The 27,354-nt window shown below is 35.9% G+C and overlaps 1 protein-coding gene across 3 annotated transcripts in view; it reads right to left on the bottom strand.

Annotated features, from left to right (window-relative positions):
• The window catches only part of SLF2 (SMC5/6 complex localization factor 2), a 46,563-nt gene that overhangs the window by 5,400 nt on the left and 13,809 nt on the right, over nucleotides 1-27,354 (bottom strand). For 2 of the 3 annotated variants that reach the window (XM_090278416.1, XM_090278417.1), the window contains exons 7-20: nucleotides 24,699-24,821; nucleotides 24,140-24,307; nucleotides 23,053-23,155; nucleotides 19,365-19,440; nucleotides 18,660-18,801; nucleotides 16,879-16,981; nucleotides 13,620-13,796; nucleotides 12,313-12,410; nucleotides 9,181-9,268; nucleotides 7,585-7,716; nucleotides 6,979-7,056; nucleotides 5,007-5,093; nucleotides 2,935-3,003; nucleotides 188-695 (exon numbers count right to left, since the gene is read on the bottom strand). In XM_090278416.1, coding sequence (XP_090134542.1) covers nucleotides 660-695; nucleotides 2,935-3,003; nucleotides 5,007-5,093; nucleotides 6,979-7,056; nucleotides 7,585-7,716; nucleotides 9,181-9,268; nucleotides 12,313-12,410; nucleotides 13,620-13,796; nucleotides 16,879-16,981; nucleotides 18,660-18,801; nucleotides 19,365-19,440; nucleotides 23,053-23,155; nucleotides 24,140-24,307; nucleotides 24,699-24,821 — 1,480 coding nt within the window. In that variant the 3' untranslated portion in view covers nucleotides 188-659. Of the gene's footprint in view, nucleotides 1-187; nucleotides 696-2,934; nucleotides 3,004-5,006; nucleotides 5,094-6,978; nucleotides 7,057-7,584; nucleotides 7,717-9,180; nucleotides 9,269-12,312; nucleotides 12,411-13,619; nucleotides 13,797-16,878; nucleotides 16,982-18,659; nucleotides 18,802-19,364; nucleotides 19,441-23,052; nucleotides 23,156-24,139; nucleotides 24,308-24,698; nucleotides 24,822-27,354 lie in introns of those variants that run through there. The other variant, XR_016511243.1, reaches the window with a different exon arrangement.

The following is a 27,354-nucleotide window of genomic DNA, read 5'->3' as shown; positions in this document are numbered from 1 at the left end:
TTTGACATGAAAACAGAAACACTATTTTTTATAGCTTAACCTCTTCCCCTCTTAAGGGGATCTGATAACATACCTTCTGTTTCTCAACTGTTTAAATGTATTTTAAAACATAACATTTATAATGTTGAATAGTGAAGGAAAATGCATGGATTGAACCCTCCCTGTGGTTTATAGAAGTTACAATTTTTCCATCGAGTCTTAAAATAACTAAAAGGGAAAATTAAACTCAACTGGAACTTGGTCTTCGTTTCCATGTTAACTTCTCACATTGGTCCAAATCTTTTCTTACATATTTCCTGTGATTATCCAAGTGCCACAAATACAAAAAAAAAAAAAAAAAAAAAAAAAAAAAAAAGGATAACAGGCTTATAATTTAACAGAGAAGTTAATAGGGGCAGGTTAGACATGCAACTATTAGCTGCTTCTACACTTCCTGCTCTTTTAAAAGGCCAATTGCCTTAATTAAACAGATTGTGTTTCATGTCTGTTTCAGAAATAGCAATTTCTTTATTACCAGCTTTATACTAGATACTCCAGTGGCACACGTGCTGCACATTTTCTTAGCATTCCACTGGTTTTTGTAGTAATCCTTTCCACTCCTCTAGGAAAGGCTCTTACTGAACTTCTCTTGGTGCATATTTTTGCTGTTGCAACTCCTATTAAGAATCTGGTACCCAGAAGTCATGAAGCTGCCCCTAGAAAAGAGAAGGGGAAAAAAAAACAGGTTAAAGAAAATCCAAATTATGAATTAATTTTTATAAAATGTCTCATCAGACAATGGACTTTGATAATCAAAGTAAAAACAATCTTTATGTTGTGTATTTCTCTGAAAATTTATGGTTATCAGATTAAAGTTTCACATTTTGTGGTCAAACAATTAAAAAGTATAAAATAAGTACAATATGTTTTCTCTTTACCAACAGAGAGGGTCATATTTAAGAAGATTAAGTAAAATGTTAAGCTAATATAAAGTTTTAGTTTTAAATTCTTTAGCTAAGATAGCTAGCCTGAAAAAAGGTCTACTGAGATTAGAAACAACAAAACATTAGCTTAAGATTTCTTGAAGACTTCTCTAAGAGGGCGCTAATTAATATTCAGCATCCCTATTACTTTTATAAAAAGTATAAGCAACTTCTAGGCCCTATCTACTTAAAGTCTGGTCCTTGTACCAGTAGCATGGATTAACCCGAGAACCTGGTAGCAATGGAGACTATCTCAGGTCCCATTCCAGACCTACTGAATAAAAATCTGCATTTTGACAGGTTCCTTGTTGATGTGTGCACACATTAAAATTGGAGAAGCATCATTTTAGACAGTACCATATCAGTTTGCTTCTAAACAAGCAGGATGGCAAACTTAATAAAAGGTATTTAAACAATGCCCTTCTTAAGCCAAGTCTTCTTATATGACATCAAAAGTGTGACAAAAGAAAAAAAAGTAGATAAACTGACTTCATCACAATTAAAAGCTTTTGTTCTGCAAATGATACCATCACAACAATAAAAAGACAACACATAGAATGGGAGAAAATATTTGCAAATTCTACCTAATAAGAGAGTTGTATTTAGAGCATATAGACAATTCTTACAATTCAATAATAAAAAGATAAAAACCCAATTTAAAAAAAGGGCAAAGAATTTGAATAGACATTTTTCCAAAGAAGCTATATGAATGACTAATAAGCACAGTGAGATTCTACTTCCAACCCCTATTATGGCTTTAGTCAAAAACCAACCAAAGAACAACAAAATAAAACCCCAGATGACAAGTTGAAAAGAATATGGAGAAATGAGAAACCTCAAATATTCTGGTGGGAATGTAAAATGGTGCAGCCACTGTGGAAAATAGTCTGGCAGTTCCTCAAACATTTAATACAGAATTACCATATGACCCAGCAATTCTACTCCCAGGTATATGCCCAAGACGTTTTCACTTTAAAACATATGTTCACACAAAAACCTTATTCAAAAGTTCATAAAAGCGTTATTCATAATTGCCAGGAAGTGGTAACAACTCAACTGTCCATATAATAAGTGGATAAATAACATACAATGGATATTAGTTGGCACTAAAATGGACGTACATGCTACAATATGGATTCACTTAGCATTATGTTATGTGAAGGAAGCCAGTCATAAAATACCCCATAGTAGCCCTGGCTGGCTTGGCTCAGTGGATTGAGCGCCAGCCTGCAAACTGAAAGGTTGTGGGTTTGGTTCCCAGTCAGGGCACATGCCTGGACTGCAGGCCAAGTACCCCAGTTGGGGGCATGAGAGGCAGCCGATTAATGGATCTTTCCCACACTGATGTTCCTCTCCCTTTTCCTCCCTCTTCCCCTCTCTCTAAAAATAAAAACAAAATTAAGGAAAAAAAAAAAAAAAACCCACATAGTATATAATTTCACCTATATGAAATACAAAGAAAAGGCAAATCTATACAGACAGAATGTCTGTAGTTGCCTAGGACTTGGTGGAATGGGGCTGGGAGTGCAGGTATTTAGCGAATGGGGAGTAACTGCTTGCTAATAAGTATGAGATTTTTTTTTTTTTTTTTAGCGTGACAAAAATGTTCTAAAGTTGGATTGTGGTGATGATTGCACAACTCCGCATATCTGAAAACCACTGTATAGTTTAAATGGGTAAAACGTATGGTATGCGAATTTCATCTCAATGAAGCTGTTAAGAAAAATGCTTCTCATGAAATAGCCTCTATTTGATACCATTTAACATTTTAAAATGGGCTCAACCACCTCTTAAATTAATGAATATGAAGCCAACAAAAACTAAACACAAAAAATTTACAAACTATTATACTGGAGTTTTCAGTTTATCTTAAGATACACAGAAGCAAGTGCTCTGTCATACTTTTTTCAAACAATATGAATACCATTTAGCAAAACTATTAAGAATAAATAAAACTTTAATAAAATGACACCTGAGTAGGCCGACAGTTCTGGATTATTTCCTGCCATTTTCCATGTATCCTGGCAACCAAGTCTTTTACCTTAAAAATATCAAATAGGGGAAAAAGGATCAGATTAAAACATCCTCACGTAAAATCAATTTAAGGCTTGATACAAAAGAACTGATAACTGTGACAGGCCCACACCCAACAACTCAGTTTGATTTTTGTCAAGAAAGAGAAAATAAACTACTCATTTTCTGGAGGGTCTTTAAAATCACAGTGATAAATAAGACTTTTCTTCATCACCATAATCTAAAATACTGAATGCTTAGGACTCCATTTTCCCATTATTTATTAAAGATCATTCAGAAAAAAATGTATTTCCTACTTGAAGACATGTACATTTTCAACTTGCTGGCTTTGGAATACTCAGATACAGAAGCTAAAGGGTAGTCTGTTATAGGGCCCAAGGCTTAGTTATGTTACTTGCCTTCCTAGCTTCTATTTCAAAGACTCAAGGCCACAAAGAATGGTTGTCACTTGTTCCTTTCCACATTATCAGAAGATCCAAAATTTACTGTTATACCTCTCTAGGTTTTTATAAAGTACAATGAATTTTCTTTAAATGCCTGGTATATTCTTACATTTGGAGGTTTAACAAGTCTTTGGGTAAAACTCAAACTTTCCTACCACTCTAGAGATTCTCAATTAGCTCTTGAACTTAGCTGCCTGAGAAAAATGTTTTATATAAGTCAGGAATTTTATAGTTACTTTAAATTTATAAAGTAAATCACAAGGTCTGCTTTTAGTCTCCATTTAGAGTTCAGTGGATTCAGTTTCTTCAAAACAATTACCACCTTTTTGGTAGAGGCTTGTGGAGAGAGGCATGCAGCTCAAGTATTTCAGCAGGGCCATCCCCTAGGCAATTTCCATAGACCTCTATGCTATTTTCCACTCTATGTAAGAGGAGCTCTGGACCAATCTATGCCCTGCCCTCTGGCTTTTAAGAAACAAAAACCTTGGGTGGCCTCCTTTTAGCATGTCTGTCAGCAGTAGCCACTTCCACCAAGTCCTACAGGCCAGTAACTCTAGTTAGTTTTTAAAAGAATGTGCTTCTGAAACTATGGTTTCCACTCTAAGGCAAAGAGCTATTCTCTACATGTATTTGAAAATCCGCAACCTGATACTTCATTAGTGGCTCATTTTTGTATTTCATTTAAACCTACTAAAATAAATATAGATACTACTATAAATCCAAATGGGATAAACTTTACAGTTAATTAATGTAAGATATAAAGTTACAAAGCTGATATGATACTTCACATTCAATGACTCTCCAAAAACAGGGGAAAAAAAAATCAGCTTTACATTACAAAAGGTGAAAGATATTTTGGAATTAAAAAAATCCTTAGAAGAAAAAATTTTTAAAAAAGTATTGTTAGTGCTTCAGGAAAAACTGCCAAATCATCTTATTAATACTAAAGTTATTTTCCTAACTCTATACTTACATATCGTACTTAGCTTTTCTACTGTTTGAATACACTAAACCTTTAAGGAAAAGGTTTAGCAAGCTTACTGCTGAATCATCTCCATCCTAGAGCTCAGATTGGATGATGTGTAAGGACTCAGATTTGAAGAGTCCTTCAACACATTCTCTAATGGAATATTTAAAGAATAACACCTACCCTATTTCTTATCTATGAACAAAGCAAATTTTTAATCATCACAAAATTCTATAACTACTGTTTTAAAACTTATATATTTATTTAAACCCGCTTTCATTCTTGAAGCTAACTGAAGCATAAAAGTCTTAAGTTGTACAGAAGTTTCATTAGTAGTGGAAGAGTTTTTCTCCTTAGGTATCAGGAGTTTTAGAATAGAAAGCATAATAAAATTAAAAAATGCATCTGCTTTAAGATTCTTTTCACTTTCAGTCTAGCTAGTAGTACTTAGTAGAAGCTGATTTCTGTTATTAAAGGAGAAAACATATTTCTAATTCTATATGTTCCTTTTTTAAAGAGAGCCTTATATGCTTCAATTCCTCAAATATTAATGTAACCAATGTTAGAAAACAAACGAACAAAAAAATACCACACACTTACCTTAGTTCTATAAAACAGTCTTGCATCTTCCCTAATATCACACTTAACATGCTTTTCCAAAGCCCCACAGAGGTGCACGAAGTGTTTCTGAGCAAAACAAATGCAGGGCATGAAAAAAACACTTGAAGAATTACAAATTACTAGAACTAAAAAGCATTTAAAAATCTACCATTCTCCAGTAAGCAATTTCTAATTTAACCGTCCACCATAATAGCAGTCATATCAGTGAAAGTAGTAACTGCCAGGATAATAAGACTGCTATGGTTTATTGTTAGTTAATGTAAAATACCTATATAAAAATAAAAGTTGGTTTTTGCTATGCATTTGAAGCACATTAATGGAAATTAACCCTAGAGCTTACACTATGATGTAATGCTCCAAAATTTGAAGTCCTTTCTTTAACATATTTTCTCATGAAATACTCAAACAGCAGCTAACCTATTTTTTCTTTATGAACTACTTTAATAGTAGTTACTTGAAAAATTAAGTGTCTTTTAAGTTTTAGAAGTGTATAGTCCAAAACAGTCACTTTCATACATATACCAAGGCTGAATATACTAAGGCAAGAATGTAAATGGACACTTTTTGGGAGAGAAATGTGATAGCAGCTATTTTTAAGTAAATTAAAAAACTTTTAAAATTCTTGCTAGAGGATATATTCGATGATTTTAGAGAAAGGATGGAGGATGGACAGGAGGGAGAGGGAGGGGGAGGAGGGAGAAAGAGAGAGGGAGAAAAGAGAGATGTGAGAAACAAACAATAATTAAAATTTGAAAATTTTATAACCTTTGATCTAGCAATTCTACCTCCAGAAATGCTTGCATAGGTTGGTAGAGATATATGAATAAGCATATTCATGTTAGCACTGTGTGTAATCACAAAAATGTAATGTTCATCAATAAAGGTTTTGAAATAATAGTTTTTAGACAGAATGGCTAATATCTCAAAGCAGTGATTTTCAACCAATGTGCTGCAAGAATTTTTAAAACATGCAGTAACTGACTATTCAGTCAGGGGCACTGACCTCCATTCCCTTAGATTGTCAAGTAAAAAAATGATAACAGCCAACACAATAATAGCTGTCCTGTGTGAATTAATCAAAATTGTACTTTTTTTTTTGTCAAATTGGCAAAAAATACAATAGTTTTTGATGTGCCACAAGACTTTAGTAGTTTATGTGTGCCATGAGGTGAAAAAGGTTGAAAACTGCTGCTATATAGAAAATTCAACATTAACTTTTATTAAATTTTCCCCTATACAAAGAATGTTCATAAACTGGTACAGCCACTGTGGAAAACAGTACGGAGGTACCTCAAAAAATTAGAATAGAGCTACACATGACCAAGCAATCTATCTTTTGGGTATCTACCTGAAAAAATCAGAACATTTATTTGTAAAAATATATGGAGCCCTATGTTCACTAAAGCATCATTCATGGTGACCAAGACACAGGAACAACCTAAGTGTCCTTTAATGTGGTACACACATATACAATGCAATACTATTCAGCCATAAAAAAAAAAAAAAAAATACTGCCATCTGTGACAACATGGATGGATCTTGAGAATTTCATGCTAAGCAAAGTCAGACAGAAAAAGACAAGAACCATTTCATTTCACTCATGTGAAATATAAAACAGAAAGCAACAAATAAACAAAATAAAACAAAAAAACTCATACAGACACAGAACAGTATGGTGGCTACCAGAGAGGAAGGGAGATGGAGGGAGGTAGGAGGTAATGGGGGTCAAATATATGGTGACAGGAGACTTGACTTTGGGTGGTGAACACACAATGTAATGTGCAGATGATGTAGTACAGAACTGTACACTTAAAACTTCTATAATATAATCTTACTAACTAATGTCACCCAATAAAACTTAATAAAATTAAAAAAGAATGTTCATTCATTCCATCAATAGTGACACTGATTAAAAACAAAAAACAAAAACCACTAAAAACTACTTACTTACCCGTTGTCCAGAAGAAAAAGAATGAGAACAACTAACTTCACCAACTAAATGAAGAAGAATGTAGGTCAGGTAATATGCCTATTGAGAAATGAATAAAAACATCCATGAAATTAACTAGCAGATATTATCCTAGTTTACACATTAGGAAAGCTGCCTAGACAGGATTAAGGATTTGCTAAAGTAACCAAATTAGTAAGAAGAAAAAAGCCATGCATTTAACCTAGGCTTTCTGATTTCTAACTCAAGTGCACTCCTTTTATCTCATGACCACCCAAGTAAAGGGCTGCAAAAAATACACTCACTATTAAATTACCAATAACCATCCTTTTACCTCTATTCTCAACTCTCAAGTTTACCGAAGAATTTTGTGACAGCAATTAAAAATATTCACTTTATGGGTGGGGGAGAGAAATTAGGGGAAAAGGGGACAACTGTAATTGAAAAACCAAAATAAAAAAATAAAAATAAAAAATAAATAAATAAAATAAAAATATTCACTTTATAATAGTCTCTAAATGCCTATTTTATATCAGCCTATGGTTAGAAAGGTGGCATCAGTTATATATGCTCTTACATACTCTTTTGAGATGATCTAGCTTTGGATACCTGCTTTTCAAGTTCCAAATGAAGACTATCATCAATGGTGCCATTTGGTTGTTCAGCTCTTTTCTTCAAGACCATTTTCTTCAACAAATCAGAAGGCTTCATTTGCACAAGATACCTATATAAGACTGATATCTATCAAAAGAAAGATATTGAATAATATTAAACAATACAGTTGCTCTTTCTTAGGTCACTTTTTTTCAGTGTTTCCTTTGTTCATTTTGCTTTCTCTAATTTTGCCCCTTTAGTTTTCCTCACAGGCCAATGATACCCATTTTTCCTTTACTTAAAGGTCCTCAATTGCTTAAAAGGGATTTTAAACATTTAGTACCTGTAATTGAGGATAAAAGCTTAAGGACGAGACCAAACGGCATTATAATAGAAGTCAAAGAGAGGGCTTATTCTGTGAAATTATTTGAAAGTCAGTGAAATTGAATCTCCCTATAAGTAGAAGTCATTAAATTCTGAAAAGAATTCTCTTTTAATGGCAGTAAATACCATTGAAAGGATTGAGAGCTATTTGATAATGACCCCAGTGACTCAAGAGTGGTCCCCATATATCTGGCATCAAATCTACCTCAACCTCACTAATGCACAAAGCATCTGTCTCTCAATCTCTGTCCCACAGCACCTTGTGCATACTTCTATCACTGCTCTTAACTACACTGAACCACAATGGTTGATCTACTTTGTTTCAACCACTAGGTTACGTTTTCAAGGGCAAAGTCTTTAATTCATTTTTAAAAAATCCCTAGCAGAGTATCTTGGACTAAACCACAATTCAAACAAGACTACTACATCTAGATCAGGTTCTATGTTGAGTTTTCAAATCCAACAATGAGTAGCACCATTGGTGCTACTACTGTTTGAAAAAGCCTTCAGGACTTCCTGGAGCAGAACTTGCATAGGACATGTTTATACACACTCACATATATACATAATATACTTGCTACTGAATGAGTACTGAAGGGCAACCACATTTTAAGCTATACAATTTAAAGACCAATATTAAAACAGGTACAAGATGCAATTAATGTACAATAGTATTGCAATTTCTAATCTTTAAATTTCTTTTTTCTTTTATTGATTCTATAGAGGAGAAGGGAGGGAGATATAGAGGGAGAAAAACATCAATGTGAGAGAGAGACATCAATCAGTCGCCTCATGCCCTAAGGAACGAACCTGTAACCCAGGCACGTGCCCTGACTGGGAATTGAACCAATGACCTTTTACTTTGTGGGACAACACCCAATCACTGACCTACACTGGCCAGTGCTCTAATCTTGTGATAAAACTGATAAACTTGATAAGGTAAACTAATTTAGTAAATGATGTCACACTTAGCACATTATGATTTCCCCAGTTTTTATACATTAATTAATCTAAATGTCCACACCAATCCTATGGAGAAGTAAAGGGTGTGATACAATCTCTATTTCATAGATGAAGAACCTGAATCTTATTAGTTAAGTACCATTCTAAAGATTACATGAATATTATGTCTGAGAGTCATGATCTAACCTCAGGACTTCTGACTCACCTTACTACCTCTTACTACCTTTTCTATTTATTGAGAGAAAATAAAAGTGTTACTTATACCTGCAGATTACTGGCATTAGGGATATCTTCATGTTTCTCATCCAAAAGCTTTGAAATAATCACTAGGCTGAGGCACTGTCTCAGCTGCCTGGAATTAGAATTTTAGAATGTATTTTAATCAATACTGCTTGAGAAACAGATGAATGAGCCAAAAGTTCTTCTAGTCCTGCTAATTAAAAACATAGCTAATGTTTTAAAAGAAGGCTGTACAAAAACATATAAGCTGGGGGATTTGGTCAAGATGGTGGTGTAGGCAGACATGGCTCACCTCTTCACACAACCACATCAAAATTACAACTAAAATAGAGAACCACCACCAACCAGAACCGTCAGAAAGAATTGAATGGAAGTCCGACAGCTATGGAATTAAAGAAACCACTGAGATGGGTAGGAGAGGCACAGATGCAGAATGGGCTGGTCTCTTATCCACATGTAGTGGATAAAAATTCAGGAGGGATATCTCAGGAGCGAGGAGTCCCAGCCCCACACCAGGACCCCCAGCTCTGGGTTCCAGTGGCAGGAAGGTAAGTCCCCACAACCTCTGGTTGCAAAAACCAGCGAGGATTGAATTGGTGGAAGAAATTGCTGGAGCCTCAAGCAGTTCCTCTTAAAAAACCCACACAGGGACTCACCTACTCAGACTCACTCCCTCTGAGCTCTAGTATCAGGGTAGCAGCTTGAAAGGCACCAGTGGCATGCAGGAAGAAACCAAAGGGTCTGGCATCAAGGTGAGTAGAGGCCATTGTCTCTTTTCTAAACCCTTCCTCCACAGAGCCAGTAAGCTGGTGACATAGATCTGAGACTCCATTAACCTGGCTAACACTGTCTGACAGGCCTTGGAGATCCCCAGAGACTCCACCCTGCCCAACTTAGGGGCAAACCCCAGCTACTTTTCCATACGAATGGCTGGTCTTAGCTCACGCTTCACAACTTTATGACTTCCTAAATCCTGTCAGACAAGCAACAGCTGGCCTCAGTGAGTTCCAGGCCTGGCACCAGCAGCAGACAGCTTAGATTCACAGCTTGGACTCACCTGGGAGCTCCAAATCCAGCACGAGTAGCAGCCATCTCAGATGGCTCTATAGCTCAGGTAGGGTGCCCCGGGCAAAACACAGGTTGGGGCTGACCTTGGCCTGCACCACCCAGGAAACCCCAGGGCCAGCGCATCCAGCGAACAGCCACACACCACATCAGAGCACCACCAGCCTGCCTCTGCACAGCTGATCCTTCACAGAGGGCAGAGCTTGGTGGTGAGTGGTCACAGCCAGTCCTTGCAGCTGAGTAACCTGGGTAAATCCTTCTCATTGACCTGTCAACAGCAACCAAAGCTCAACTACAAGAGGAGGGTGTACTCAGCCCACATGAAGGGCGTACCTCAAGTACCCAACTTGGGTGATAGGGGAGCTGTGCCACTGGACCCTACAGAACACCTACCACATTAGGCCATACTACCAAGGCATGTAGTCAAAGCAGCTCTACCTAATACACAGAAATAAACACTGGGAGGCTGCCAAATTGAGGAGGCAGAGAAATATGGCCCAAATGAAAGAACAGAACAAAACTCCGGAGAAATAACTAACCTATCAGATGCAGAGTTCAAAGCACTGGTGATCAGGACGCTCAGAGAAATGAATGAGTCATGGCCACAAAATAAAGGAAGAAATACAGGTTATACAAAGTGAAATAAAGAAAAATACACAGGGAGCCAACAGTGATGTAGAGAAAGCTGGGACTGAAATCAATGACTTGGAACAAAAGGAAGAAATAAACATTCACGCGGAACAGAAAAAATAAACAAGAATGTGAAAAAAATGAGGAGAGGATTAGGAACCCCTGGACAACTTTAAACGTACAAACATCCGAATCATATGGGACGCCAGGAGAAGAGAAATAGCAAGAAATTGAAAACTTATTTGAAAAAATAATGAAAGAAAACTTTCTTAATTTGGTGAAGGAAATAGACATACAAGTCTAGGAGGCACAGGAATTCCCAAACAAGTTGTACCCAAAGAGGACCACACCAAGACACATCATGATTAAAATGTCAAAGGTTAAAGATAAAGAGACTCTTAAAAGCAGCAAAAGAATAGCAAAGTAACCTCCAAAGGAGCTCCCATAAGATTATCAGTTGATTTCTCCAAAGAAACTTTGCAGGCAAGAAGTATTTAATGTGATGAAAAGCAAGGACCTACAACCAAGATTACTCTATCCAGCAAAGCTATCATTTAGAATGGAAGGGCAGATAAAACTGCTTCCCAGACAAGGTAAAGCTGAAAGAGTTCATCATCACCAAGCCATTATTACATAAAATGTTAAAGCGACTTATTAAGAAAAAGATCAAAACTATGAACATTAAGGACAACGAACTCACAACTATCAACAACTGAATCTAAAAAATAAAAACAAAAACAAAGTAAGAAAACAACCAGAACAGGAACAGAATCATAGGTATGGGGGTCATCTGGAGGGTTATCAGCTGGAAGGGGAAAGGGGAATAAAGGGGAAATGATGTAAAGATAAAGAAGCATAATTGGTAGTAACAAAATACAGGGGGATGTTAAGAATAGCATAGGAAGGGGTGAAGCCAAAGAACTTACATGCATGACTCATGAACATGAACTAAAGGGTGAACTGCTGGAGGGAAGTGGTGGAGGGGGGCAAAGGGAAAAAAGTTGGAACAATTGTAACAGCATAATAAATAAAATATACTTAAAAAGCATTTAAGCTTTAATAGAAGAGTAAAATTTTCATGTAAGATACTTGCACATAAAGTTAGAGTTGCCTAAGGCTCAAATTGTTGAGAGCATTTACATTTGATCATACTGATTTACCGATAGAAAATCTATTTTATTGCCAAAATTTCTTTTTACAAATAAACAAACAAAAAACATAATTTATTCATTTTATGGCATGTGCCATCCAGTTATCAGATAAAAATCAAAAATAGTATAAAATAATCTGAGTTCAGTATAAGAATCAAGCTGTCAATGCCTTTTCCCATAGCTGATTATGAAATAAAAGACTCTGATCTAATATTCAAGGAATGATGAAAGGAAATAAAGGACCCAAAAGGATTTCATTAATGTAAACAATGTACATTTTTCTTAATGATGAATTCTCACTTTTCAATACCTTCCACGTGATGTCCAGTTAGGAACCAGCTGTACCAACCACAGAAGGTTGTGGGGATGACTAGAGAGTTCATTTATGGCCAGACAGAGTTCATGCACCTGAAAACAAAGAACGAGTAAGATTTTTCAAACAGGTCAGTGGAATCGAACATCCAACAGATCATTCACAATCATCTTGCCATAATGGAAGCATTCTTATGAAAAAAGCACTTATTTTTAAAAACAGCATGGAGTCTAGTACCTGCTAAAACACAGTATACAGATTTAATTTTATCTTAAACTCTAGAATAGACTGAACAGATATATTTATCAGAATTTCACCTGGCTTTCATGATTTGTGCTACATCTTATCTATATGTACTTAAATATTAATATTCCTTCTTGGAAGAATAAAGTCATTTAAATACAAATACCAGCTTCCAAAGGTATATAATGAGTTGCACAAGACCATATAGTATCTTCCTGGACCTGGGATTTCTTGCATTTTAAGGGTCTTCAGCTATTCCAGTTTTAAAGTCTAAGAGAATTGCTTCAAAATAATCCCCAAGTAGGGGAGAGAAGTATGGGATGAGGGTAATAAATGAGACAAGATTATGCCTTGATCATTATGAAGCTGGGTGATAATTAGAGATTCATTACACTCTTTCCTCTATTTTTGCACTTATTTAAAATTTGCCACCAAAAAAGGTTGAAAAATATAACTTTTAAAAAATCTTTAAAAAAGTATACATGTTTAACTCAATATGGTTGCAGAAGTTCAACTCAAATTCTTCTTGCATGTGTGACCTGCTCCAGTATTTCTTTTAGGTCTGTTAAAGGTCACTTTAGAAAGGTCTTCTTTGACTGCTTCATCTGAAATAAAGCATCCCCTACCTTGCTACTCTCTATACTTATTACCTGTTTTATTTTTATTTCTAGTCCTATTATGTTTGACATAATATTATAATCTACATCCACTTTATTCATTATATAACCCTTTGACTAGGGTAAAATTGCCATGGGGTCAAGGGCTTGTCTTTTTCACAGATCTATTTCTAGCATCTACATTAATGCATGGCCCACAGTAATGCTCCAATAAATATAGTTTTTTTGGGGGGGGGCGGGTTGAATAAAGAGTTGTAATTTTAGAGAAGATTCAGTTATAATGAATTTAAATAATACAGTCCCAGCAAAGACATGCCCTTCCTTAGTTTATTTTTCACCTGCTGAAGATCTTACTTGAGCTTAGAAACTGTTCTGCATGCACTATGAAAGTCAAATTGTAATGTCATACAAGAAAACCAATACTAAAATTTTAAGTAATATTACCTTTGTGTTCCAATCTCTGAAGTTTTTCATCAGGTTTATCAGGAGGCTTTGAAAATCCACTAGAGGAATTTCCTTCAGCTGTTTTTCCAAACTCATTTTAAATAACATTAAAATCAGCAATATTATTTCATGATCCTGGTAAACTTCTGGATGTATAGACGTACATAAGCCTAGAAACTTTGACACAAAATCAGAGACAAAGCAACCTGAGATCCATTTTACTTGAAGAGTTTAAAATAAAAAGTTTTAAATAAAAATTGCAAAGGAGGACTGTGTAAAAAAACATCAGTTATCTAGAAAAAAGAAATACTCATAGAATAAGTATTTTCTTCCACATTTTTCATTTTCAAGATCTTAACAGCTCAATATCATTGGTTTGCTCCAGCCACTAAAAATGTTTTAATACTGTTATTAATTCTTACTCAATAAATTATACTGTAATATTTTTTTCTTCATACATCTTAATTCTAAAAAATTATTGATTTAAAAAATATTAGTTTCAAAAAGCTTCTTTGTCAAATATTCCTATAACAATTTAAAATATATACTATGATCTAAAGATCTCTTTCACTCCTAATATTAAAACAAAAATAAAAACAGCAAACATAACCTTTAAAACAAAGATTATTGCTAATAAATTTCAGAAACTGGAGACTTCCGGCCAAGATGGGGGCATAGACAGACATGCTGCGTCTCCCTCCACAACTAAGAAGGAATATAACTACCTCAAAACTATAAACAACCAGAAGTTCCAGAAAATAAAAGTGCATAGAAGTCCAGCAAACAAAGATATAAAGAAAAAATACTCATCCACACAGGTAGGAGGGGCAGAGCCGCGGCAGAAAGGACTCGGTGTGGTGGTGGCAGCAGTGGCAACTGCAGCAGGCTGGCAGAAAGCGCAGTTACACGTTTTAAAAAGTCAGGAGGGACACCTGGGGAGCGTTCCCAGCTCCTCACCAGACCTCGAAGCTCACTATCCCAGCACCAAAGAAAATCAAGCCTCATTGCTTTTGACTGCAAACCAGTGGGGTTTGGGACGGAGGCAGAAACTGCCGGTGTCTCAGCGGAGTCCGCTAGGTTAAAGGGCCCCCATGGACCTTAACCATCTGCAGACCCACCCACTCTAAGAACGACAGCCAGGGCAGCAGCTAGAGGCACCAGTCTACTGTGGAAGTGGGAGAGGTGCCTGGGAAAGGGGCGAGTGCTGGGCAGGCGGCACTGTTCCCTCTCAGACCCCTCCCCCACATACAGCGCCACAACGTGGTGAAACAGGTCGCCTGTTACTGACCAATCCCTAAGGCTCCGCCCCTTACAACATCATAGGAGCAGCAGCTCTCCCTGGGACACAGAAGCAAACAAACACAGGAGACTTCCAGCCAAGATGGAGGCCTAGACTGACATGCTCCATTCTCCCTCCACAACTAAAAAGGAATACAACTACTGCAAAACCAGAAATAACCAGAACTTCCAGAAAATAAATGGAAGTCCAACGTATGAAGTTATAAAGAAGTGGTGCTCGTCCGGACAGGTAGGAGGAGTGAAGCCGGGGAGGAGAGTTCAAGCTGTGCTGTCCGCGGCAGCAGCAGCAGCAGCAATAGAGGCAGGACAGCGGTAAGCACAGACACCCGTATTTAGGGGGAGGCGAGAAGCGCCTGGGGAGCACCCCAGCTGCAGACCGGACCCGTCAGCTTGCGGTTCCGAAGCCAGGGAAGGCAGACTTCCATTGCCTTGAACTGTGAGGCCCAGAGGGGGTGGGGACGGAGGAGGAGGCTCCCGGTCTCTCAGTGGAGAGTGAACGGCAGGAATCCATCTTGGACCTCCATCCCCGCAAACAACGCCACAGTGTGGTGAGACGGGTCACCCAGCTGTGACAAGTGCACAGGGCTCTGCCTCCTATAGCGTAGGAGGTGTGACAGCCCTGCCCAGGAAGCAAAGGTAAACAGAAAACTGTCAGGATGGCACAGTTCATGATAGAGATCCTGGTGACGCAGCTGACCAGACAGCAAATATCTAATCTAACAAAGCAAAAGATAGGAAATCTTTCTGAGGCTCAGTTCAGAGCTTTGCTTATAAAAATGCTTACAGACCTCACAATAGATCTTAAACAAGATGGTGAAGGAATGAAGGCTAGTCCTACTGAAATGAACAAAAACACATATGCAACTAGTGGTGAGGGCAAGAAAACCAGGGATCAAATCAACAAATCGGAACATAGGGAAGGAACAGTCAACCAGTGCAGAAAGAAGAAACAAGAACTGAGGAAAATGAGGAGGCTCAGAAACTTATTGGACAGCTTTAATGGGCCAACATCCGAATCACAGGGCTGCCAGAAGGTGAAGAAGAACTAGAAATTGAAAAATTATGTGAAAAAATAATGAAGCAGAACTTCCCTAACTTGGGGCAGGAAATAGACTTACAGGTCCAGGAAGCACAAAGAGTTCCAAAAACACTGAACCCAGGGAGAACCACGCCAAGACACATTATAATCAAAATGTCAAAAATTAAGGGTAAAGAGAGAATCTTAAAAGCAGCAAGAGAGAAGAAAAGAATTACATATAAAGGGGTTCCAATAAGATTCTCAGCTGATTTCTCAAAAGAAACTGCAGGCAAGAAGGGACTGGCAAGAAATATTCAAAGTAATGAAAAGCAAAAACGTAAAACCACAATTACTCTATCCGGTGAAGCTGTCATTCAGAATAGAAGGGCAGAGAAAGTGCTTCCAGGACAAAGTAAAACTGAAGGAGTTCATCAGATACAAACTACTGTGATATCAAATGTTAAAAGGACTTGTTTAGGAGAAGGAGGATCAAAACTATGAACATTAAAATAAAAACTGTATCACAACAACCAACAGCAGAAGCTAGGGAATTGGAAACAAAGGCAGACTAAGTATGCAACGAGAGTGGGAAAAGAATTATAGGTATGGGGAACATTTTGGGGGGAGGTCAGTGGGGAGGGGGAAGGGGGGAAAGGGAGGGCAATGGTACAGGAATTAAGAAGCACAACCAATGGACATGGACTAAACGGGGGGACAACGGGAGGGAGGGGGGTCACTGGGTGGAGGGGAACAAAGGGAAAAGAAATTGGGACAACTGTAATAGGATAAACAATAAAGCATATTAAAAAAAACTAAAAAAAGAAAAATTTCAGAAACTGGAAATCGTATAATAAAACAATAGCGATTTTGTTTTAAAACCATTAACCACAAAACTAAATGGTTCCAGCTCTGAGCTAAAGACATACAAGAGTTTCTTCCTACCTTAACCACATTTAAAATGTTGGTTTCAGGAAGAGTTGAAAAAATTGGCTTATAAGATGAATCTTCACTTCCATTTCCCCCCAATGTCATTCGTGTTTCAGAACTATTGAAAAGCAAATAAAGAAACATGAAATTAGGTACAATATTATTGTAAGAAATAATGAATAAAAATGTATTTTATTGAGGTGTAATTTTACGTACAACGAACGGAATATACCCATTTTGTTTTGGTAAATACATATACTAGTGTAACCATCATCCAAATCAAGAAATAGAACATTTTTCCATTACCCCTAAAAGTCCCTTTATGCCAAATGCAAGCCATTCCACTATCTCCCATTCCATGTAAACACTAATTTGATCTCTAGCTCTACTCATTAGTTTTTCCTTGAACAAATACTTCTTACAAGGCACTATCCTCATTGCTCTTGGTGTCAGAGAGTTATGCAGAAAGTGGCTTTGACTACAAACAACTCATATTTAAAGGCCTCACGAGTGGCGTAAAGAAAAGGCCACAGGCAAATAAACAATACTAAGAACCCCAATTATGGTTGAGGTATGTGAAGGTTCATGAAAGAGGAGACACATGAACTTGGCCTTCAAAAGATAGATAATATTTTCATGCTTCATTTCTTTTTTTAAAATTTATTTACTGATTTGAGAGTACAGCAAGAAAGAGAGAAAAAGAGAGAGAAGGAGAGGGGGAGAGAGAGATTTGTTCCACTCATTTATGCATCCATGGTTGATTCTTGTACATGCTCTGACCAGGGATTGAACCTGCAACCTTGGTGTATCGGGATGATGCACTAACCAACCTAACTACCCAGTCAGTGCCTTTCTTGTTTAATTTCTTAAATAATACCTTCATATGGTTAAAAAGTCAAGAGGTATCAAGGCACAGTATGCTGTGAATTGCTCTCCCACTCTAGACTTTCAGTCACTCATTTCCCCTTCCCACCATTACTACTAGATTTAGTCCTTCATTTCACATGTTTTATGTATATACAAATAAATATGAATATCCCCCACCCCCACAAACCCCTTTATTACAAATGGTAGCATACTATATACTCTGTTGTACACATCCCTCTTTTCACTTAATGTATATCATGGAGATATTTTCATATGTGAAGAACTTTCTTATTTTTAAAATGTCTGCTTGGTAGTCCCTTCCTAACAGTGCAAACTCAGGCAGTTTACTTAATAGCTTTCTGCTCCTGACTCACCAGTTGTAGAGACTATTAAATAAAGTACTATATATTAAGCCCTAGAACCATGCCTGGCACATAGTAAGCAATATGTGTTAGTAGTTGTAATAATTATTAATGTACCATGATCTGTCCCCAATAGACTGACTGTCTTTTGCTCTTAAAATTAATGTTTCAATAAGTGGACAGGTAATATTTTGGCAAGTAAACACTTAAGGATGGAGCTGAGCAATCAGCATGAGGAAGAGCCAATGCAATAATGGCAAATGTGGAGAAACAGCAAGTAGATCAATTTGGTTAGAACAAAGGGAGAGCAAAACAGAAAACAGGTAAAATATTATTGCATTGCTGAATTTAAAAAGTTTCTATTTTTCCTCATTAAACGTGATTATGGCTTTAGATTAAGATAGATGTTAAAAATGTTTCTAATTCAAAATCCATTCCCACTTTGAGAAATTTTAAAATCAAGAATGGATATTAATTTAAACTTATCAAATGAATTAATATTAACTGTTCTTATATAAAAACTGTTTAAAAAATGTTTTTGCCATTAGTTCTGAAAAGAAAACTTACACTAGATTGTCTTCATTAAAGTCTGGCTGAAGATTCTCCAGAGGAAACAAAAATCTAAAATCAATTCCCATGTTGAAAAACACAGCTGCTATATCAGACAATGATGGGACCCAGGGCCAAACTGGTGAATCACTGAAGGTATCTAGTTAATAGAAGAAAATATTTTGTCTCAAATCCTGAGTAACATATTTTGAAAAGACTAGAAATAACAATCATAAAATACCAACTTCTGTTAACACAGGAAGATTTTACCATCTTCTGTGTCTATTTGTTACAGTCCTCGAAACAGACAGCTAGATCACAATGCTTTTTTCATTATAAGAATCTCAAAGGTGAGAAGTCTCATACTTTTGCAGTGGACACTTTCAATCTCAGTGAATATCAGTATAATACTGTTGTTCAACAAGAGATAATGAAAGCTAGTTGACTAAACTTGCAACTATTTCTACTTACCCAGAACAGTAAGCCATGACTTGGTAAATATTAAGGGCTGCCACTTTATAAGATCTTATACACTTTTTCTCAATGCAACTAGAAAAATGCAGATACTCATTTTTCATTGGAGTTTCATTTCATTGTTAAAGACTTTAGATTACAAAAATAATTTATTCTACAGTACCAAATACACTAATTATTAGCAATATGAAAGAGACCATGTATAAAGCAACCAATAATTCACACCCCTAATCACCATTATATACTCACCATTTCTAATTGTTATTTCCATCAATGTACTTAAAATCTGCACGGACACAATACAGTCTGTATGAACTGACATCATCTAAATAGATAAATGATAAGAGTATTGAGAGAGAAGAAAGAAAACATGAGCACTTACTATTTGCCAGACACATATATAGGTGTTTTATGGGTATTTAATACTTACAATAACCGTGTGAAGTGGTCATACATCACACATAGGAGCAAATAGGCTCAGAGAGATTAAAATACTTTATCCAATGAAATACATGAGTAGTTGGAATTTAAATCCAGGACTGATTCTGAAGTCAGGGCCTTTTGCAGTCTAACACATTATTTGTTTTTACGGTAAGACAAACATAACATTTGAAACTATAAAAAAATTCTTTTCTAATTCATACCATGCTATGAAACCCAAAAACTGCAAAGGAAAAGGCTATCACAGGCAAAAAAAATAAAGACTAGTAAAATATTTAAAGATACAAATATGCAAATTAATATGCCAATATACTTTTTAAAAGATGTTTAATATTACCAGTAATCAAAGAAATACGAGGAAAAATTACATCATTACTTGACTTCAATATCAGTGAAGATTGAGAATACTCAAGTGTACTAGGAAAGAGGCAGCATGCTCAGTGCAACTATAATTTAGTAAAATTTAAAAAATAATTTGATAATACTTATGCAAAATTATTATCCTTGTACTTTGACCTAGTTAGCTTTTTTACACAGGAATTTATATGCAGAGGTGTATCATTAATATAATTGTATAAGAGAATTCTTTGGGAATAAAAGCTTCAGTTTAAAAATATTTTTTAAAAATCATATTGAAAGCAATTTTTAAGTGGTTTTATAGAGAAAAATATAGTTTATTTCTATTTCTTTCTCTTTTGCTTTGAAGCCATGGATTATAATAAATTTAAATCTAAAATTTAAGAAGGAATAACACAAACTCTGGCTTCAATCAGGCATACAGCTTGTATCATTTCAAAATCATCCTGTGTGAATAAATATCTTTGCTATGATGTTTATATTGTAACACGCTGCCACTAGGGGGCAGCACCATTCAAAAGCACGTTGGACACCGGACAAGTTTTTGAATAACAATTTGTTGTGGGGGTGATGAATTCTAAGGTGACACACTTGAACTAATTAAATGAGTGTGTAAAGAAGTGTATACAACAATCTAATATCTACCAATTAAGATTGGGTTAAATAAATCGTGGTACTGTATAACACTACAAAGGAATACTATAAAGCCATAAAAAAGGACGATAATATATCTGTACTGAGATAAAAATACTCAATAATTTACTGCTGACAGTTATAAAAGAACACATATTTTGTTTACATTGTTATACAGCAATCTATTTACACAGGGAACAACCTAGAAAATACTAAGAGCCTCTGGAAATTAGAAGTTCAGCCTTCTTTCTAATTTTAATATCCTTTCCATTTCTTTTGAACGCCTCATAATCAAATGTGAATTTCCTCTGAAAATCGTAAAAACAAACAAACATTGGAATTGGAAAGGAGAAATGAGACAAAATATCTTAAACAGAAAAAGAGCTTAACAAATGGTTATTAGTTTGGTTTTTAAAGAGTAAATATAAAGAGTATTAAAAAACTGCTTATAAAACAAGTATAAGAGGGATAAATGGTAATGGAAAAATATAATAAAAAATAAGTTAAAAAAAACACTGCTTACACAAAGATATGGTTGTATGCTATCATTAGGGTTTTAAAGACCATAATGATGGGCTCACATCAAGACGATGAAAATTAATACAGATGATTGCCAAATCTTACTTGCAAGTTTAAGAAAAGATATATAATTAGAGAATAATGAAGCCCTGTCATGAGAGCAAATGAAATTTTTGAATCGTAATAAACAAATATGTGGGTGGAGTAGATAGGTAAGAATCTTGCTAGAAACTGCTCGTAAGAAAAACTATCTGAAGCATATGTGGGGAGGGGAAAAACACTTTAGGAGAGACACAAGCTAAAGATCAGAAGGATGGTCAATGAGAGACTGGAAATTTAATGACTGTAGAATGTTTAGTGTAGGGAGAGATGAGGGTCATGATAGTTGTTTAAAAATAACTGACGGGGCCCCCTGGTCGGGTAGCTCAGTTGCTTAGAATGCTGTCCCTGGTACGCCAAAGTTGTGGGTTTGATCCCTGGTCAGGGCACATAAAAGAATCAATCAATGAATGCATAAATAAGTGGAACAATAAATCAATGTTTTCTCTATTTTTTTATCTTTCTAAAAATCAATGAATAAAAATAACTGAAGGACTATAAAGACAGATAGGCATATTCTGGGAAGCTATGAAAAGATAATTAGTGCCACTAGATAAAAATTGTAGGGAGGCACTTTTATTTAATTAGGACTGTCAAAAAATTACTGGGTTCCAAGTAATCAGTGGAAGCAAATGCTCCTGTCCCATAGTCTGCACCACCTGTTATTCTCTTTGTCTAGAATGCTCTTCTCCCACATAGTGGCAAGGCTCATTTCATCACTTTCTTCAGGTCTTTTCTCAAACTCCACACCTTATCATGAAGGCCTTACTGATACTAAACATATGTAAAAGCAAACTTTTTCTTTCCTGATATTCTCTGTATCTACCTTAGTTTCCTCATAGCACTTAACATCTGAGATAATATACCTATAAATGTGCACACACACATTTATGGTCTGTCTCCTCTATACTAGAATGTGGGTTTCATGAGATTGGAAACACTGATTTTTTTTCATTGCTGTTCTCTCCAGTGCCTGGCATAGTTGGCACTCAGAATTGCCAGATTTATAAAAATATGGATAAAAAACTGTACTGGAATAGCTAGCTCTTGCCAAATATAAGATTCTTTGAAATGTTATCTTAAAGTCCAGAATAGAAACTCCATGTTTGTCCCACTTCTCACTTCAGATATAATAGTTACAGTCTCTGACACCACTGATATTTATAAAGTTACCCTATAAATACAAAAATTAAGACAATTATTTTAAGTAGATTTAAGAGTTAAATATGAATGAGGAGAAACATTCCATTAGATTTGCATAAAAATATATGAATGGGGAAATATCAGTGTACAAGTCAAATCCTAAAAATGTATGTAGGCACCTCCATAAAAATGGGGAAAAGAGGGTAACCTCCCAACGTATGAAAGCATTAGAAGACCTCTTCTTAAACTCAGTATAATAGTGGTTTATCAATGTGATGAAATGTTTCAGGTACAACAAACATTACTATCTTGCAAACTCTCTGTACTAGTATTTTCTTTGTAATTTCTTTACACTGATTCTTTTTTTTTTTTAAGATTCTATTTATTCACCATTAGAGAGGGGAGGGGAGGGAGAAAGAGAGGGAGAGAAACATTGATGTGAGAGAGAAACATCGATCTAAAGGTTCGTACCTTGACCGGGGAACAATCTTGCAACCCAGGCATGTGCCCTGACCGGGAATTGAACCGATTGACTTTTGCTTTGTGGGACAACACCCAACCTACTTAGATACACCGGTCAGAGCTACATTGATTTTTTTTTGCTTCATTCTTATCCACTGAATCATGGGTTTGATGTGCTATATTAGTTTTTTTCTCTAGTAATGTACAAATAATATTATATTTTAAGTTTGCTTTTGACTGGGAAATACAGTAGGTGGCAACTATAATCCCCAACATCTCTTACCTGAAATAGCCACTTTAACACAGGTACAGGACATTGGACATAATGATAAGCAGAGGTAAGGAAGCCTTGTGTTGTCAAGAAAATCTGATCTGTTTTTCCTGATCTGAAAAAATAAAGTAAAATTAGTATGACTGCTGACAAGAAACTTCTACGACCACATCTGACATAATCAGGGAAATGAGCAAGCAAATCATCCTAAATCCATTTTTAGGTGGATTCTATACCAATATGGATGGGTTATTCATAAAAGAAATTCAACTGATGGCCTAAAGCTGATCCAGCTTGTTGCCTTGGCTCTACATTTATGTATTGGACAAATCTACATTAGCTGGCAATGGTGATAAGGAGGAGAGCCTATCAAGTCTCAGGACAACACCAGTTTTTGCCAGCTTGGGTCTATACTTTCATAAAACTCAGCACAAGAATTAATGTGATTTCTCTGGATCTGAGATATCATGCACTGAGAAAAATTAGCTCTGTGGTAATTTGAGACAGTGACTGCTAGTTGCCCATCCCAATATCTATCCTTGCGTTTCCTCTTGGTAACTGAACCCTGATTTTTAACTGGGCACACTGGCTGCCTGTAATAAAAATTATTCCCCACCAATCCCCAACCTTCCCTGAGGTAGTGTGGCCAAGTTGACTAAGTTCTACGTAAATAACCATAAGTAGAAATGTTGTATGGGATTTCTGGAAACTTGAATATAAAGGCTAGAACTCCAGTAGCACCTAAAGCAACCAAGTGCTAAGGATGGTGGAGAAAAAAGATTATCTGGTGAAACACCAGACCTGGACTTTGTACCTCTGAACTCCTTCACATAAGAAAGAAATATGTTTCTTATTTAAGCCCCTGATATTTTGACAGTCCTTGTTATTATATACCGATCTTAATCCTAATAAAGGCACGTGATGTGCCAAACAACTATCTTACTCTGCTTTCTATAATTAAATAATACAATACAAAGGGCAATAGTAATAAGAGGATTAAGAAACTGGACAAGTCATAGCAGAAATTAACCCTTTAGAAGATTACATTGGTCAGAATCTTAATTTTTATATGTGATAAAAGTAAAATGTCTGTACTTACTTGAGAATAAGCTTCTCCACAGCACTTTGTCCAATAAAACCAGAGTCTCTTAAATCCAAGGTATACTGATTAAAAATTTTTCCGGAATTGAATAAATTAAATATTTCTTCACCTGGATGATGATCAGGAATAGCATCAATCGTAATTGAAAACTTCTTTAGAAATTCCCTGAAATTGAAAAAAAAAAAGTCATTAAATAATAAACACTTATACTATATTTAATTTATGTTTAAAAGTTGGGTGTAAAGGAAACTTTTCTTAGGACCTATGTTAACCCCAGATTAGAACTCTAGCATGAGAACATGTGATTTGCTCCTCACACTTTTTGCTAGTTATCAGTCCAAAGCCACTAAATGTGTGTGAAAAGAAACAATAACCAGAAGAAAAGACAAATGATATAACTTGGCCTTAATGTTTGCCTTCCAAATCCATCACAAATGGATTAGAAACCCATCATGGATTATCTACTAAGTAAATAACCATAATTACCTATCTTATAAAAACAATGTTTTAAAATGTATTAACTTAACAGGACATAGATAATGAAAAAAGGGTATACCTGTGTTCTTCCAAGAGGCCATCCTCATCATCAGTACTGTCTTGATCTCCAATTCTGATTGGGGATTTAATGCCTCGGCCCTGTCTTATATCTTCCTGTAGTTGTTTCTGCAGTTCATCTAGCCTGAGAATTGAAAGAGTTATAATAAATGATTTGCTCTAAAAATAAAAACAATCTTTAGCTTATGTCTAAAAGCAGCACCAAGAAAAACTCTTATTAAGTATAAACTGTTGTAAGACAGACTTTGTTTAGACTATAGGTCAAATCATGTCTCCCAAATACGTCATGATGTATGATATGGTATGTACTATTTTCATTACACACACAAAGTCTATTTTAGGACTTAGCCTTTTACCTAGCTACTAGTATGGTATTAGAATAGCATTCCATCACAGCTCTGTCCAGCTTGCTCAGTTGGTTGGAATATCATCCTGTGCACCAAAAAGTTGAGGATCCAATCCCTGGTCAGGGCACATACCTAGGTTTTGGGTTCAATCCCCAGCTGGGGTGCATACGAGAAGCAACCGATCAATGTTTCTCTCTCTCTCTCTCAAATCAATAAACATATCCTCATGTGAGGATTAGAAAAAAAGAAAAAGAAGAGTATTCCATCACATAAAAAACTTGAATGTTACTTTATAGCTTGGACTTCAAGAATGATGTCCAAATCATTTAGAAAAGGGGAAGGAAAAATGGCAAAGAACAAACATTACTAATTTGATGTTTAATCTCTAATGCTCATTTTTTTCTTTTTTATCCTTACCCAAGGATATGTTTATTGATTTTAGAGAAAGGAAGAGAGAGAGAAACATGGACATGAGAAACATCAATCAGCTGCCTCCTATACATGCCCTGACAGTGGATGGAAGCTGCAACCTAGGTACATACCCTGACTGGGAATCAAACCCACAACCTTTTGGTGTGTGGGACAATGCTCCAACCAACTGAGCCCACTGGCCAGGGCTTTAATGCTCATTTGACTTCCAGTAGACCAACAACCTGATATTGTTAACTAGGCTTTCTAGCAGCAGTAATCATCATTGTTATCCCCATTACTATCACAATACCTAACCCTTACTAACACTTGCTATGTGACATGCACTGTACTAAGAACTTCATGCATTAACTTTTTTAACCCTCACAACCTCATCTGGTAGTTTATGATTACCCATTTTATACATGAGGAAAAGCTAACTTTTCTAATGTGAGGTGCTGGAATTCAAAGTCAGAGAGTCTAGGTCTTAAATTCTTCCTTGCTTGTAGTACTCACCAAGATTAAGTTATTTTAATGAGGGTCCTTATTCCTAGCTCCAGCCCCACAGTAGATGAGTATAACAGAACAGTAAATGACAGGTAAATGTACTGCTCTTGTTACTACATGATCACCAGATCATACTAGCATCTCTGCCTTTGCAATGTTCACCTTTAAATAAGCAACATCATGTTTGACATATAACAAATCACATGAATTCACTCAACATTTAAAGAATTTTATAATAGAAACAACTTCTCTATATTCAGAAAGGGGAACACTGCTGACCTAGTATCTGCAAATCCTATATCTAGCTATTTAGTTATCAAGTTTGAGACACAGATATAACAACTTCAAGCCAGTTGAGCTTTTAGTGAAGGTCTCTGGACTCGTTTCAAGGATATTCCTTGAATATACTTTCCTCCTCTCATTAGCAAAAGCAGTCTGCAACTAGTTACATAAATTTCACTAGAGTCATTAAGATCCTCAAACTTTTTGATTTCTTTGTGTGTGCATGTCAGAGGTGTCATTCGCAACTAAACTTCTTCCTCAAAAGAGTAGCTTGATGTAGAAATAACACGTCTAGTTATGCTGGTTGCAAAACTTGGACTAAGCAGGCATACAAACATTTAAAAAAATTGTACATATGCAAACAAAACACCCCAAACAACCTAATTAGAAAAATCTGCCAAGGATCTCGAGTAGATATTTCTCCAGAGAAGCTACACAAATGCCAATAAGGACATGAAAAGATGCTCAACATCATTAGCAAAATGTAAATCAAAACCATAATGAGATACTACTTCATACTCCTTAGGATGGTTATTATCAAAAAGAACAGAAAATACCAAGGCTTGGTAAGGATGTGGACAAACTGGAATCCTTGTGCACTGCTGGTGGAAATGCAAAATGGTGCAGTCATTATGTAAAACAGTATGACAGTTCCTCAAAAAATTATGCATAGAATTACCATGTGATCCAGCAATTGCACTTCTGGGTATATACTAAATTCAAAGTGGTACTTGAAGAGGTATTTGTATACCCATGTTCATAACAGCAGTATTTACAATAGCCAGGAAATAGAAGCAACCCAAATGTCCACTGATGAATAAACAAAATGTGGTATCTATATACAACAGACAGTTATTCAGACTTAAAAAGGGAATTTTGACACATGCTACAACACGGATGAACCCTGAAGATATGCTAAGTGAAATAAGTCAGTCATAAAAAGACAAATGCTTATAAGCCCATTTATATGAGATATCTAGAATAGTCAATTTCACAGAGGAAGTACTGAAAGAATGATAGTTGTACCAGGGGCTGGGAGGGGAGGGGAGAATGGGGAGTTTTTGGTTAATGGATATGAAATTTCAGTTAGGGAAGATGAAAAAAGAAGTTCTA

This window comes from Furipterus horrens, unplaced genomic scaffold (assembly GCF_987537825.1).
Source record: "Furipterus horrens unplaced genomic scaffold, mFurHor1.1.pri manual_scaffold_5, whole genome shotgun sequence".
Lineage (NCBI taxonomy): Eukaryota > Metazoa > Chordata > Mammalia > Chiroptera > Furipteridae > Furipterus > Furipterus horrens.
Note: the sequence above shows the minus strand (reverse complement) of the source record. Positions and strands in the feature narration are given on the sequence as shown.